Genomic DNA, 14,691 nt, shown 5'->3' with positions numbered 1-14,691 from the left:
ACTCTTAAGGGTTCTGCCATTTACTGTATATTTCTATCTGTATTAGACCGAGTTCGATATCACCTGGAATTTGATTTGTTTTATATCTAGCTTCTGAACGTAAAGCCTCAGGAATTATAATTGTTATCCTTGTGTTTGGATTCTCTCCTGCTTCACCTTTCCCAACCTCGGTAATCTCATCAATCCCCTCCCCAGAACGCTCCACCTGTTCACTCCAGTATTCTGTTTCTCTCATCCGCCCTTTGTCCTTTCGACTAACTGCAGCTGAAATCAACTTATTGCCTAATTTCCTCCTTCATGTTGCGGTCTGGCTGCATCTCACTGTCCCGGTTACTGATAGTTTTTTTTCTTTCTTTGCAGATTAAAGGAAGTGATGCTGGGTGGACCCTTGGTTACATGTTGAACCTTACAAATATGATTCCCGCGGAACTGCCTTATACCAGGCCCCTCACTTATACCTCCTATCTCACAGTCATGGTCATTTTTTCCATCTTGCTCTTCATTCTGCTACTTGTTGGCTTTCTCATTTTTAAGAAGAAACTTTGCAGGGTCGGAGATAAGATGTAGGGCGGGATTTTCCAGCCCCGCTCGCCCCAGGACTGGAAAATTCACCCGAGATCAACAGACCTTTGCATGGTCCGCCCCTGCCCACTACGATTCCCGTGGCAGGCGGGACGAGAAAATTCCCCTCAGTGATTTTTACAAACAGATGTTCATGCCAAATTTATGACCATAAGATTTTTAGAACCTTTCAAGACAAAACAGCCCACTTGATTGGCACCCCATCCACCAACCTAAACATCCACTACTTGATGCACAGTGGCAACCGTGTGTACCATCTACAAGATGCACTGTAGAAACTTACCAAGGCTCCTTAGGCAGCACCTTTCAAATTCACGACCACTGTCATCAAGAAGGACAAGGACAGCAGACACATGGGAACACCCCCACCTGGAGATTCCCCTTTAAGCTGCTCACTGTCCTGCCTTGGGAATATATTGGCATTCCTTCACTGTCACTGGGTCAAGATCCTGGAACTCCTTAACAGCACTGTGGGTGTACCTACGCCACATAGACTGCAGTGGTTCAAGAAGGCGGCTCATCACCACCTTCTCAAGGACGATTAAGGATGGGTAATAAATGCTGGCCCATCCAGTGATGCCCAAATCTCATGAAATAATTTTTTTTTAAATTGCAATAAGTTTTATTATAGAGCAAATTGAATTCCCTCCAATTTGGCTAGGCTGGCTCTAGCAGGACCTGGGCAGTCCGGCCATGAGCAGCAAAGTTTCTCTGGGCTAGTTTAAGACTAATTGCTCTGTCAGGAACATTGACATTCCAATGTGAGTTGTCTCAATATTGTAGCACAAGTTAAAGTGACCTGATAATCTACTCACTGAATACTTCCAGTGTCTGAGTTAGGAAATTGGGATTGTTCACCAGCTGAATGGCCAGATATTGCTGTGAAAATAAGATTATTTAAATGGAAATTAGACAGAAAATTCCAGCGACTGTGCATGGGCAGTTAATTGTGAAAATCAGCAATTTGTTGCCTGAGGTGCTCTGTTCCTGCAGATGTTGCATTATACTGGTATCTCGCCGAGAGACGATTTGTTCACATACATGGAACAACATGATGTTTTTGTACTTTGCATCTATCTGATATATACATGCTAAACTCACCAAAAACTGTGAGGGTTTGTCCATTCCAGTACAGGTATGCTGTTAATAGGGTGCCAAGTCTTAATTTCTGGCAAATGACCCCTTTTAACATTCCTTCAGATTTTCATTGTCAGATATTTAAAATATTAAAAATGCCATTTTAAAAAAAAATTCTTGTCACTTTTTTACCTGTGTCCTAATTCAGCCACCCTTTCCTCTTTATTTTGTTCTCTGTACCTGATTTAACTTGGAATCCACAATTTTAACTTGGACTTCCTGATCCCGATTCTGGGCTACTCATTCTTCAATCTGATTGGTTAAGGAGACACACTGTTCACACAGAGGTTGCTGTGTTTGGATGGCTAACTGATAGCAGCTCCCATTGTCAATTCAAAGCTGTTTGCCAGTGAAATGGACCGGTACTGTTCCAGCTAAATGTGTCTGCACATACCAAACACACTCCCCACTCACTATTACAGTCAGGCATGTTGTGGGCAGGGCCCCTCAGTCCAGGCTCAATCTGCACCTTCATGGGTAACACTTGTTTCAGGAGAATTGTGCGCAGCAAAAGGACACTGACTGACACAAGGCAGAGCAACTCTGAGTGGCACTGAGGCAGTCTTCGAGTTTATAGATATCACATGCCATATCGCAGTGGACAAACCCACATAAGGTGGAATCTGACCAACCAGTGTCAATGAACCAACGTATAGCTTTTTAAGTTTATTTATTATTGTCACAAGTAGGTTTACATTAACACTGCAATGAAGTTACTGTGAAAATCCCTGAGTCGCCACACTCCGGCGCCTGTTTGGGTACACTGAGGGAGAATTTAGAATGGCCAATGCACCTAACCAGCACGTCTTTCCAACTGTGGGAAGAAACCGGAGCACCTGGACGAAACCCACGCAGACACGGGGAGAAGGTGCAGACTCCACACAGACAGTGACCCAAGCCGGGAATTGAACCTGGGTCCCTGGTGCTGTGAGGCAGCAGCGCTAACCACTATGCTGCCCTCTGTCTAATATCTGACCCCTCTAACATGCTCATCCTTTCTCTTGCACCCTCTTTCACAAAGCTGATCCCAATCTGTTCTCCTTCACAGCCTCTTACAGTCTTCCCATCCCAATTCACTGGATAAAGATCTGTAGCATGAAGCCTGGCTGAACTCCCAGCCTGAGCCTGGTTCACAGAGGCTAATATCAGCTCAGAGCTATAGAACTGGAGGCCGAGCTGCAGACACTGTGACACATTCAGTGAAGGGCAAAGTTACCTGGACACTGTTTGAGAAGGCAGTCACAAGACTTAGGATAGGGTGTCTGGTTTAGGCTTTGGTCTGGGACAGGAGGGTGTGACTGTGAGTGAGGGGGATCAAGATATAAATTAGGAGCAGGAGTAGGCCACTTGGCCCCTTGAGCCTGTTCTGCCATTGAATAAGATCATGACTGCTCTGATGGTAACCTCAACCCCACATTCCTGCCAACCCCGATAACATTTCACCCCAATGTTAATCAAGATTCTGTCTAGCTCTGCCTTCGAAATATTCAAAGACTCTGCCGCCACTGCCTTTTAAAAGACTTTCAGAGACTCGCAACAAAAAAGATTCTCCTTATTTCTGTCTGAAGTGACCCTTTATATTTAAACTGTGATCCCCTAATTCTAGATTCACCCACAAGAGGAAACATCCTCCCCACATCCACCCTGTCAACACCACTCAGGATCTAAAGGTTTTGATCAAGTCACCTCTTACTCTTCTAAACTTCAGTGGATACAAACCTAACCGCTCCAATCTTTCCTCATAAGACAACCTGCCCAACCTGCTCGAGGGTTATCGAGTGAACCCTCTCTGAACTGCTTTGAACACATTTACATCTTTCATTAAATAAGGAAACCGATACTGGCAAGGCTAGGGCAGGTGGGGTCTGTCTTCTAATCAACACCTCGTGGTGCTTAAACGTAGCCACACTGGCGAGTTTCTGCTGTCCGGACCAGAATACCTGATGCTAAAATGCCGCCCCTACTACCTTCCGCAAGAGTTCACCTCCGTTATCCTGACAGCAGTTTACATCCCACCGCACGCGGACGTGAAAACCGCGCTGGATGAAATATACACAACTACAAATAGCCTTGAGATGAAACATCCCGAGGCCTTGTTCATCGTGGCCAGGACTTCAATCAGGCCAAGCTCAAGAGCGTACTACCAAGTTACCACCATCACGTCACCTGTTCCACCAGAGGCCCAAACATGCCAGACCACTGCTATACAAATATCAAACATGCCTCCCTCTCTATCGCCCGCCCACACTTTGGCAAATCAGACCACAAGGCTGTGCTCCTGCTCCCGGCTTACAGGCAAAAACTGAAGCGGGAGAATTCGTCAAAGAAAGTCGTGCAATGTTGGTCTGAGGAATTGGATAATCTCCTACGGGGCTGCTTGGAGTCAGTGGACTGGTCAGTATTTAAAAACTCTGTGACCAACCTGAACGAGTACGTCACTACAGTAACTGACTTCATTGGTAGATGTGTAGCAGACTGTGTGTCAAAGAAGCAAATCCGTGTGTTCCCCAACCGGAAACCATGGATGAACAGGGATATCCACTGCTTGCTGAAGTCCAGGTCTGAGCTGTTCAAGTCAGGTGACCCTGACCTATACAAGAAAGCCGGATATGATCTAAGGAAATCCATCAAAGATGCCAAAAGACAGTAACGGACCAAGCTAGAGTTCCAGACTTCCACACAGATCCCAGCTGACAATGGCAAGGTCTGCAAGATATAACAGGCTACAAAATGATGGCATGTAAAATCGCCGGCTCCAACGCACTCCTCCCTGATCAGCTCAATGCATTCTACGCCCGTTTTGAGCAAGAGGGGCGCGAGACCACGCCCTCCATCCTGAAGCCTCGGATGAACCTGCATCTGAGGTCACGATCACAGATGTCAGAGCAGCTTTCTCGAAAGTCAACCCATGGAAAGCGACTGGCCTGGATGGGGTACCCGGACGAGCACTCAGATCCTGCGTGGATCGGCTGGCGGAGGTATTCACAGACATCTTCAACCTCTCTTTACACCAATCTGAGCTCCCTATCTGCTTCAAGAAGACGACCATCATCCCGGTACCAAAGAAAAGTCAAGCAGCGTGCCTTAATGACTATTGGCTGGTGGCTCTGACATCCATCATTATGAAGTGCTTCGAAAGGTTAGTCATGGCACGAATCAATTCCGATCTCCCAGATTGCCTGGATCCACTACAGTTTGCCTATCGCTGCAACAGGTCCACAGCAGACGCCATTTCCCTGGCCCTGCACTCAACCCTGGAACACCTGGATAACAAGGACACCTATGTCAGACTCCTATTTATTGACTACAACTCAGCCTTCAACACCATTATTCCCACGAAACCCATCTCCAAACTCCGTAGCACGGGCCTCGGCTCCTCCCTCTGCAACTGGATCCTCGACTTCCTAACCCAAAGACCGCAATCAGTAAGGATATGCAACAACACCTCCTCTGGTGCCCCACAAGGCTGTGTCCTCAGCCCCCTACTCTACTCCTTATACACCTATGATTGTGCGGCCAAATTCCCCTCCAACTCGACTTTCAAGTTTGCTGACGACACCACCGTAGTGGGTCGAATCTCAAACAATGACGAGACAGAGTACAGGAATGAGATAGGGAATCTGGTGAACTGGAGCGGCAACAATAATCTCTCCCTCAATGTCAACAAAACGAAGGAGATAGTGATCGACTTAAGGGAGCGTGGTGGAGGATATGCCCCTGTCTAAAACAATAAATATGAAGTCGAAATGGTCGAGAGCTTCAAATTTTTAGGTGTACAGATCACCAACAAGCTGTCCTCATCTCTCCATGCCGTCACTATAGTTAAGAAAGCTCACCAACGCCTCTATTTTCTTAGGAGACGAAGGAAATTTGGCATGTCAGCTACAACTCTCACCAACCTTTACAGATTGTTGTACCTGTGAATTCTCAGATACTTTCGACCAGTTTGCTTACTCTAAGGTTTTACCCCGGTGCCCTTATTTACAAGATGGACAAAAGACAAACACAAGTAAAGGTTCAACAAGTTTATTAATAACAACACTATTAACCTTTAAATTACCCACATAAAACAAGAGGATACCCCAGATTCAAGTATACTACCCATAAAGGTGGTTTGGTTAAACTGCAGGCCCGATTCGCTGAGTCCCTCTGGTCCGTCGTCACGAAGGTGAGTCTCGATGGCAGCTTCTTCCTTCCTTCCTTCTCTGGTCAGTCTTCCGGATGGTCAAGGTCGTCTCCTTCGTCGAGTCTTCACTGCTGGTGTGTCTGAAAATGTGTCCCTTTATCCCCTGCCTGCTTGCCTTTCCAGAAACTTCTCTGGCTTCCGGCCAATGAGGTCCCAGGAGGGGGTTCCAATACCCAGTGGGTTTCTTGATGTCTACCTGACAGGACACCAGAGTCCCGTCTCCCAGGAACTTTCGGTGACAGAAAGTCTGGCCCGATCTGGGCTTCTAACAATAGACCGATGCATTTCAATGAGGTGCCATGATCACCTGCTAAGTCTCAAGTAGAGTGTAACGACCTTTGATGGGTGGTTGATGGGTCAGGCGCAGACACATTTGTGTATTGTACAATTGGCCTGACTGTGTTTGATTTCAAAATGCCCAATTCTTTAATTTAGGATATCCAATTTTATCAGCCTTAAAACTAGGCCCTGTTTATATCACCACCAGATGCACCATAGAAAGCATTCTTTCTGGTTGTATCACAGCTTGGTACGGCTCCTGCTCTGCTCAAGACCGCAAGGAATGACAAAAGGCCCAATCCATCACGCAAACCAGCCTCCCATCCATTGACTCTGTCTACACTTCCCACTGCCTCGGAAAAGCAGCCAGCATAATTAAGGACCCCACGCACCCCAGACATTCTCTCTTCCACCTTCTTCCGTCGGGGAAAAGATACAAAAGTCTGAGGTCACGTACCAACCGACTCAAGAACAGCTTCTTCCCTGCTGCTGCCGTCAGACTTTTGAATGGACCGACCTCGCATTAAGTTGATCTTTCTCTGCACCCTAGCTGTGACTGTGACACTACATTCTCCTTTCCTTTTCTATGAACGGTATGCTTTGTCTGTATAGTGCACAAGAAACAATACTTTTCACTGTATATTTACACGTGACAATAATAAATCAAATCAAATCAAAAGTACAGATGACTCCAGCTACGGTCTCATGCAGTGTACATTCTGCTCCTTTCCCACCCTCAGTGCTTCGTCCAAGTGGTGTTCAACGTGGAGGAATACTGATTCATCAGACAGTATGTGGTAACCAGCAGGAGATTCCCTTGCCTATGTTTGACCTGGTCACGTGAGACTTCATGGGGTCCAGAGTCGATGTTGAGGATTTCCAGGGAAACTGCTTCCCGCTGTATACCGCAGTGCCACCACGCCTGCTGGGTCTGTGAGACAGCTCTCCCAATTTTGGCACTGGCCTCCAGTTGTTAGTAAGGAGAACTTTGCAGGATCGACAAGGCTGGATTAATCAACAATCTATCTAGATCTGTCCTAAAAATATTCAATGACTTTGCTCCCACTGCCTTTTCAGGAAGTTTCCGAAGACCCACGACCATCTGAGAGAAAAAAACGTTCTCCTTATTTCTGCCTTAAATGAACGACCCCTTATATTTAAACAGTAACCCCAAGTTCTAGATTTTCCAACAAGAGAAAACATCCTCTCCATATCCACCCTGTCAATACCCCTCAGGATCTTAAAGGTTTTAATCAAGTCGCCTCTTACTCATCTAAACTCCAGTGGATACAAACCTAACCTCTCCAACCTTTCCTTGTCAGACAACCCTCCCATTCCTTGTAATTGCCCAGTAAACCTTCTCTGAACTACTGACAGATTTACATCTTTATCTAAATAAAATACACAATATTCTGGATGTGGTCTCACCAGTGCCCTGTACAACTGCAGCAAAACCTCCCTACTTTTGTAATCAATTTTGTCACAATAAATTATAACATTCTACTAGCTTTCCTCATTGCTTGCTATATCTGTACACTAGTGTGATTCATGCACTAGGACACCCAGATCCCTCTGCATCTCAGAGCTCTGCGATCTCTCACCACTTACTCAATAAGCTTTTTTATTCTTCCTGACAAATTTTCCATTTGCCATATTTTTGCCGACTCACTTAACCCGTGTCTCCTTACATTCTCCTCACAAGTTACTTTCCGACCTATTTTTGTGTTGTCAGCAAATTTAGCAACCATTCCTTCAGTCCCTTCTCCCAAATCATTGATATAAGTTGTAAAAAGTTGAGTCTCCAGCACTGATCCCTGTGGCTCTCTTCCAATCTCACATCCTGCCAGCCAGAAAATGACCCATTTGTGCCAATGCTCTATTTCTTGTTAGCGAGAGGGTGGAAGTGAAGGAGCCTCAGCCTCTGCTAATATCCAATAAGTTTGAGCTTTTTGAAGCCTGTATGGATGAAAGCAGGTACAGCTTTGGGGCGGCACGGTAGCACAGTGGTTAGCACTGCTGCTTCACAGCTCTAGGGACCTGGGTTCGATTCCCGGCTCGGGTCACTCTCTGTGTGGAGTTTACACATTCTCCTCGTGTCTGCATGGGTTTCCTCCGGGTGCTCCAGTTTCCTCCCACAGTTCAAAGATGTGCGGGTTAGGTTGATTGGCCATGCTAAAATTGCCCCTTAGCGTCCTGAGATGCGTAGGTTAGAGGGATTAGCGGGTAAATATGTAGGGATATGGGGGTAGGGTCTGGGTGGGATTGTGGTTGGTGCAGACTCGATGGGCCAAATGGCCTCTTTCTGCACTGTACGGTTTCTATGATTCTATGATGAGCAGGGTGGATGCAAAAACTGACCCTGAGACTGTGGTACAGGAAGCCATTCGAGTGGGGAGTGGGGTGGAAGGGTGGAACTGGTGGCAGTCGATTACAGTATTGTCACAGGAAAGACATGGGTCTCTGCAGCTAAATGCACGATTCCAGATAGCTCTGACACCTGCCCGGTTACAGAGTTCAGGACATCTGCTCTGGGCTGGAGATGAACTTGCATTGGGAGAGGTCATATACCATATAGTACCAGCAACATAGATCAGACTAGGAAAGAGGTTCTGCTTAGCTCAGGGCTAAATTTAAAAGCAGAAATTCAAAGGTAATAGCTTTGGATTAAGTTTAAGTTTATTTTGTTATTGTCACAGGTAGGCTTACATTAATACTGCAATGAAGTTACTGTGAAAACCCCTTCAGAAATCCCCTCGGATTATTACTGGACTAGAACCCCTGCTTACCTGACCCTGAACAAATGACAGGGTGTAAATAAGATTGGAGAGTTAAATGCATGGCTCAAAGACTGGTGTGGGAGAATGGGTTTTGATGAATGGGCATTGGCACCAGTGCTGGAGACAGTGGCAACTGCACCATTCGGACAGTCTTCACCTGAACCATGTTATAACTCGAGCAGCAGAGAGGGGTTTAAATAGTGGGGTGAGGAATTTGTTTGGCAAGATGCGATAAACTAAATAGAAGGGCAATGATGATCGGAGCGTGGCAGGAAGGGACAGACCGTCTGAACTCAGAGTTTACCAGCAGATAAGGCCAGTGATTGCAATAATAATAAGACAGAATTAAAAGCACTCTATCTGAATGCATGCAAAGTTCACAACAAGGTCGGTGAATTGATAGCACAAAAAGAAGTAAACAGATATGATCTCATTTCCATTACGGATACATGGTGCCAAATGGTGACACAGTGGTTAGCACTGCTGCCTCACAGCGCCAGGGACCTGGGTTTGATTCCCGGCTTGGAGTTTGCACATTCTCCCCGTGTCTGGTGGGTTTCCTCCGGGGGCTCCGGTTTCCTCCCACAGTCTGAAAGACTTACTGATAAGGTGCATTGGCCATGCTAAATTCTCCCTCAGTGTACCCAAACAGGCGCTGGAGTATGGTGACTAGAAAATGGGCTAATTTGAATGACAATCTTGCTGTGAAGCAGCCTTTAGGGAAGTGTGATCATATTATGGAGGAACTTTACAATAAGTTTGGAAGTGATGTAATTCAATCCAAAACTAAGGCCTTAAATCTAAACAAAGAAAATTACAAAGGTAAGAGAGCCAAGTTAGCCACAGTAGATTGAATAACTACATTCAAAGATATGATGGGAGACAGGTAATGGCCAGCATGTAAAGAATTAACACATGGCTTACAACAGATATACAGTCCTTTCAGGCACAAAATCTCAGCAGGAAAGATGATTCACCTGTGTTAAAGAAAAGTTTAGGGATTGTATTAAATCAAAGGAACAGGCTGAGAATGTTCATAAAAAGCAGCAAGTCTGAGGATTGGGAACTTTTTAGAATTTATCAAAGAAGAACCAAGGAACTGATAAAGAAAGGGAAATAGACTTTGAAACAAAACAGAACGTAAACGCTTCTGTGGGTATGTAAAGAAAAGATGAACAAAGACAAACCTGGGCCAATTACAGGCTGAGATAGGAGATTGTATAATGGGGAATAAGGAAATGGCAGAGAAACTAAACAAATACTTTGGGTGGAATTTTCCTGTTCCACCAGGTGGTGTTTTGTGGTGGGCGGGAGCTGAAAATTCAGAGAGACCAAAAGTCAGAATCCCATTGACAGGATATCGATGAGGAATTTTCCCCTCGCCACTCTCATAGCGGGCCAATGGCTGGTCAGCTTTCCCACAGCTTCATGTCAGCCCACCATTTACATCCATGTCATGAATATAAATGCGACTCACCAGAATCACATTCACCCCCCCAATTATGGGCGACATCAGCAGGAAATTAGACTGCTCTGAATCAGAACAGTTGTGATAGTCGGGGATTTTAATTTTCCACATATAGATTGGGACTCGCATACTGTTAAAGGTTTAGACGGGGTAGAGTTTGTAAAATGTGTTCAGGAGAATTTTCTACATCAGTATATAGAGGTGCCAACTAGAGAGGATGCGATATTGGATCTCCTGTTGGGAAATGAGTTAGGGCAGGTGATGGGTGTGAGTGTGAGGGAACACTTTGGATCCAGTGATCATAATGCCATTAGTTTCAACCTGATCATGGATAAGGATAGATCTGGTCCTCGGGTTGAAGTTCTGAACTGGAAAAAGGCCAAATTTGATGAAATGAGAAGGGATCTGGGAAGTGTGGATTGGCACAGGCTGTTCTCTGGTAAGGATGTAAATGGAAAGTGGGAGGCCTTCAAAGGAGAAATTTTGAGAGTGCAGAGTTTGTATGTTCCTGTCAGGGTTAAAGGCAAAGTAAATAGGAATAAGGAACCTTGGTTCTCGAGGGAGATTGTAACACTGATTAAGAGGAAGAGAGTGTTGTATGAAATGTACAGGCAGCAAGGAACAAATCAGATGCTCGAGGAGTATAAAAAGTGCAAGATGCTAGTTAAGAGGGAAATCAGGAGGGCTAAAAGAAGACATGAGGTTGCTTTGGCAGACAGAGTGAAGGAAAATCCAAAGAGCTTCTATAGGTATGTTAGGAGCAAAAGGATAGTGAGGGATAAAATTGGTCCTCTTGAAGACCAGAGTGGTAGACTGTGTATGGAACCAAAAGAGATGGGGGAGATACTAAATGGTTTTTTTGCATCCGTATTTACTGAGGAAACGGGCATAGAGTCTACGGAAATAGGGCAAACAGGTGGGGAGGTCATGGAACCTTGACAGATTAAAGGGGAGGAGGTGCTTGCTGTCTTGAGGCAAATCAGAGTGGATAAATCCCCAGGACCGGACAGGGTATTCCCACGGACCTTGAGGGAAGCTAGTGTTGAATTTGCAGGGGCCCTGGCAGACATATTTAAAATGTCAGTATTCACGGGGGAGGTGCCGGATGATTGGAGGGTGGCTCATGTTGTTCCGTTGTTTAAAAAAGGTTCCAAAAGAAATCCGGGAAATTATAGGCCAGTAAGTTTGACGTCGGTGGTGGGCAAGTTATTGGAAGGTGTGATACGGGATAGGATCTACAAATATTTGGATAGACAGGGACTTATTAGGGAGAGTCAACATGGCTTTGTGCGTGGTAGGTCATGTTTGACCAATCTATTAGAGTTTTTCGAGGAGGTTACCAGGAAAGTGGATGAAGGGAAGGTGGTGGATATTGTCTACCTGGATTTCAGCAAGGCCTTTGACAAGGTCCCTCATGGGAGGTTAGTTAGGAAGGTTCAGTCGCTGGGTATACATGGGAAGGTAGTAAATTGGATTAGACACTGGCTTAATGGAAGAACAGTAATGGAAGAAGCCAGAGAATGGTTGTGGAGGATTGCTTCTCTGAGTGGAGGCCTGTGACTAGTGGTGTGCCGCAGGGATCAGTGTTGGGTCCATTGTTGTTTGTCATCTATATCAATGATCTGGATGATAATGTGGTAAATTGGATCAGCAAATTTGCTGATGATACAAAGATTGGAGGTGTAGTGGACAGTGAGGAAGGTTTTCAAAGCTTGCAGAGGGATTTGGACCAACTAGAAAAATGGGCTGAAAAATGGCAAATGGAATTTAACCCAGACAAGTGTGAGATATTGCACTTTGGAAGGACAAACCAAAGAAGAACGTACAGGGTAAATGGTAGGACTCTGAAGAGTGCAGTTGAACAGAGGGATCTGGGAATACAGGTACAGAATTCCCTAAAAGTGACGTCACAGGTGGATAGGGTCGTAAAGAGTGCCTTTGGTACATTGGCCTTTATAAATCGGAGTATCGAGTATAAAAGTTGGAGTGTTATGGTAAGGTTATATAAGGCATTGGTGAGGCCGAATTTGGAGTATTGTGTACAGTTTTGGTCACCTAGTTACAGGAAGGATGTAAATAAGGTTGAAAGAGTGCAGAGAAGGTTCACAAGGATGTTGCCGGGACTTGAGAAGCTGAGTTACAGAGAGAGATTGAATAGGTTGGGACTTTATTCCCTGGAGCGTAGAAGATTGAGGGGAGATTTGATAGAGGTGTATAAGATTTTGATGGGTATAGATAGAGTGAATGCAAGCAGGCTTTTTCCACTGAGGCTAGGGGAGAAAAAAACCAGAGGGCATGGGTTAAGGGTGAAAGGAGAAAAGTTTAAAGGGAATATTAGGGGGGGCTTCTTCACACAGAGAGTGGGGGGAGTGTGGAATGAGCTGCCAGATAAAGTGGTAACATTTAAGAAAAACTTGGACGGGTTCATGGATGAGAGGGGTGTGGAGGGATATGGTCCAAGTGCAGGTCAGTGGGACTAGGCATAAAATGGTTCGGCACAGACAAGAAGGACCAAAAGGCCTGTTATGAGCTGTAATTTTCTATGGTTCAATAAAGCGGCTTGGAGAGTATCTGCTATAATTTCACTCATGACTCTGAGGGAATTGCAATGTTCAAAGCCTATCTGCAGCAGTGCTGTTCTCGGCAATACGACTGTTACCACACACAGGTGGGGCGTCGGAGCATAGGGTTTGGTTTGCTCACCGGGGGGTGCTTTCGTACTCTCAGAGAATAGCTGTCTTCATTGCTGGTGTCAAAGCGCAAGAGCTGCAGCTGTGATGTCTCTCCAACCATGCGCACAGCTCAGTTTCTGCTAAAGGTTTCTCAGTGAAGTGGCTATTTTCACATCAAGATCTTTGACGCATTGCCTGCACTGTTGTGCTGACATTCAGTTCCCAGAGTTCATGGATATAAGGTTCACTGCTGACCTTTCCAATGATTAGGGCCTGGTGAGTTATGAGGGTTGAAGGTGCAAGCCCAAATGTGAACTTGCTCTCGATATTACTGATTGTAACGGTCTTTCAGTGGATGCAGGTACCCCTTATCCTCCAGCAGCCAGCCCTGTCATCGCTGAGGTCCTTCGAATATGTGAGGCACCTAGAATATCTACGGTGATTTGTAGCAACTCATCAACGCCACTGCCCATCCTGGGCCCTCCACCGGTTCCAATCCCTCAAACCTCATCTCTTCCATCCCCAGCCCTAGCCGTGACTTCACCACACCCTCCGACTTCCCCTCTCTGAGGCTGAGCGTACTGAACTCAGCAAAGGACTCAGCTTCGTACCCTTACGTCCTCACCTCAGTGACTTCGAGCTCGACATGATGCTGAACTCTTCTTCCGCCGCTTTTGTCTCCATACTGTCTTTGGGCAAGAGTCCTCCCTCCCTGGTCATAGAGTCATAGAGGTTTACAGCATGGAAACAGGCCCTTCGGCCCAACTTGTCCATGCCGCCCTTTTTTTTTAAACCCCCTAAACTAATCCCAGTTGCCCTGCATTTGGCCCATGTCCCTCGATACCCATCTTACCCATGTAACTATCTAAATGCTTTTTAAAAGACAAAATTATACCCGTCTCTACTACTATCTCTGGCAGCTTGTTCCAGACACTCACCACCCTCTGTGTGAAAAAATTGTCCTTCTGGACCCTTTTGTATCTCTCCCCTCTCACTTTAAACCTATGCCCTCTAGTTTTAGACTCCCCTACCTGTGGTCCACAGATCCATTCATGTGCTTCCAATATTCTGCCTCTAATTGGACATCCTCATTGGGACAATTACCTGCCCTCGATCTTGTCATTGGGAACTGTCAACAGGACATTGGTCGTCTTAGGTTTTCTGCCCCCCTCACCCATTCCAACCTCTCTCCTTCCAAACTTTCTGCACTTCACTCCCTCAGATCCAACCTTGACATTGTCATCAACCTGCCAACAAAGGGGGTGCTGTTGGCATCTGGCGTTCTGACCGCTACCTCGCAGAGGCTGAGTGCCAACTCTCAGATACTTCCTCCTATCTCCCCCTGGACCAGACCACACCACTGAACATCAAAACATTATCACCAACACCGTCACCGACCTCATTTCCTCCAGATGCCTTCCCCTCAAAGCTTTCAACCTCATAGTCTCCCAACCCCGGACAGCCCGCTTCAGCCTACTTCCCAAAATCCACAAAAAGGACTGTCCTGGTAGGCCCATTGTGTCAGCATGCTCCTGCCCACTGAACTTATTTCCTCTAACTCCATCCTCACTCCTCTGGTCCATTCCCTCC

The 14,691-nt window shown here is 45.9% G+C and overlaps 1 protein-coding gene across 4 annotated transcripts in view; it reads left to right on the top strand.

Annotated features, from left to right (window-relative positions):
- entpd1 (ectonucleoside triphosphate diphosphohydrolase 1) overlaps positions 1 to 1,827 on the top strand; it is a 189,316-nt gene extending 187,489 nt beyond the window's left edge. For all 4 annotated transcript variants that reach the window (XM_078222976.1, XM_078222975.1, XM_078222977.1 and 1 more), the window contains exon 10: positions 361 to 1,827. In XM_078222976.1, coding sequence (XP_078079102.1) covers positions 361 to 567 — 207 coding nt within the window. In that variant the 3' untranslated portion in view covers positions 568 to 1,827. The remainder of the gene's footprint in view (positions 1 to 360) is intronic.
- The last annotated feature ends 12,864 nt before the right edge of the window (positions 1,828 to 14,691 follow it).

This window comes from Mustelus asterias, chromosome 11 (genome assembly GCF_964213995.1).
Source record: "Mustelus asterias chromosome 11, sMusAst1.hap1.1, whole genome shotgun sequence".
In the NCBI taxonomy this organism is placed as follows: Eukaryota; Metazoa; Chordata; class Chondrichthyes; order Carcharhiniformes; family Triakidae; genus Mustelus; species Mustelus asterias.
This window is presented reverse-complemented; position numbering and strand designations above follow the sequence as displayed.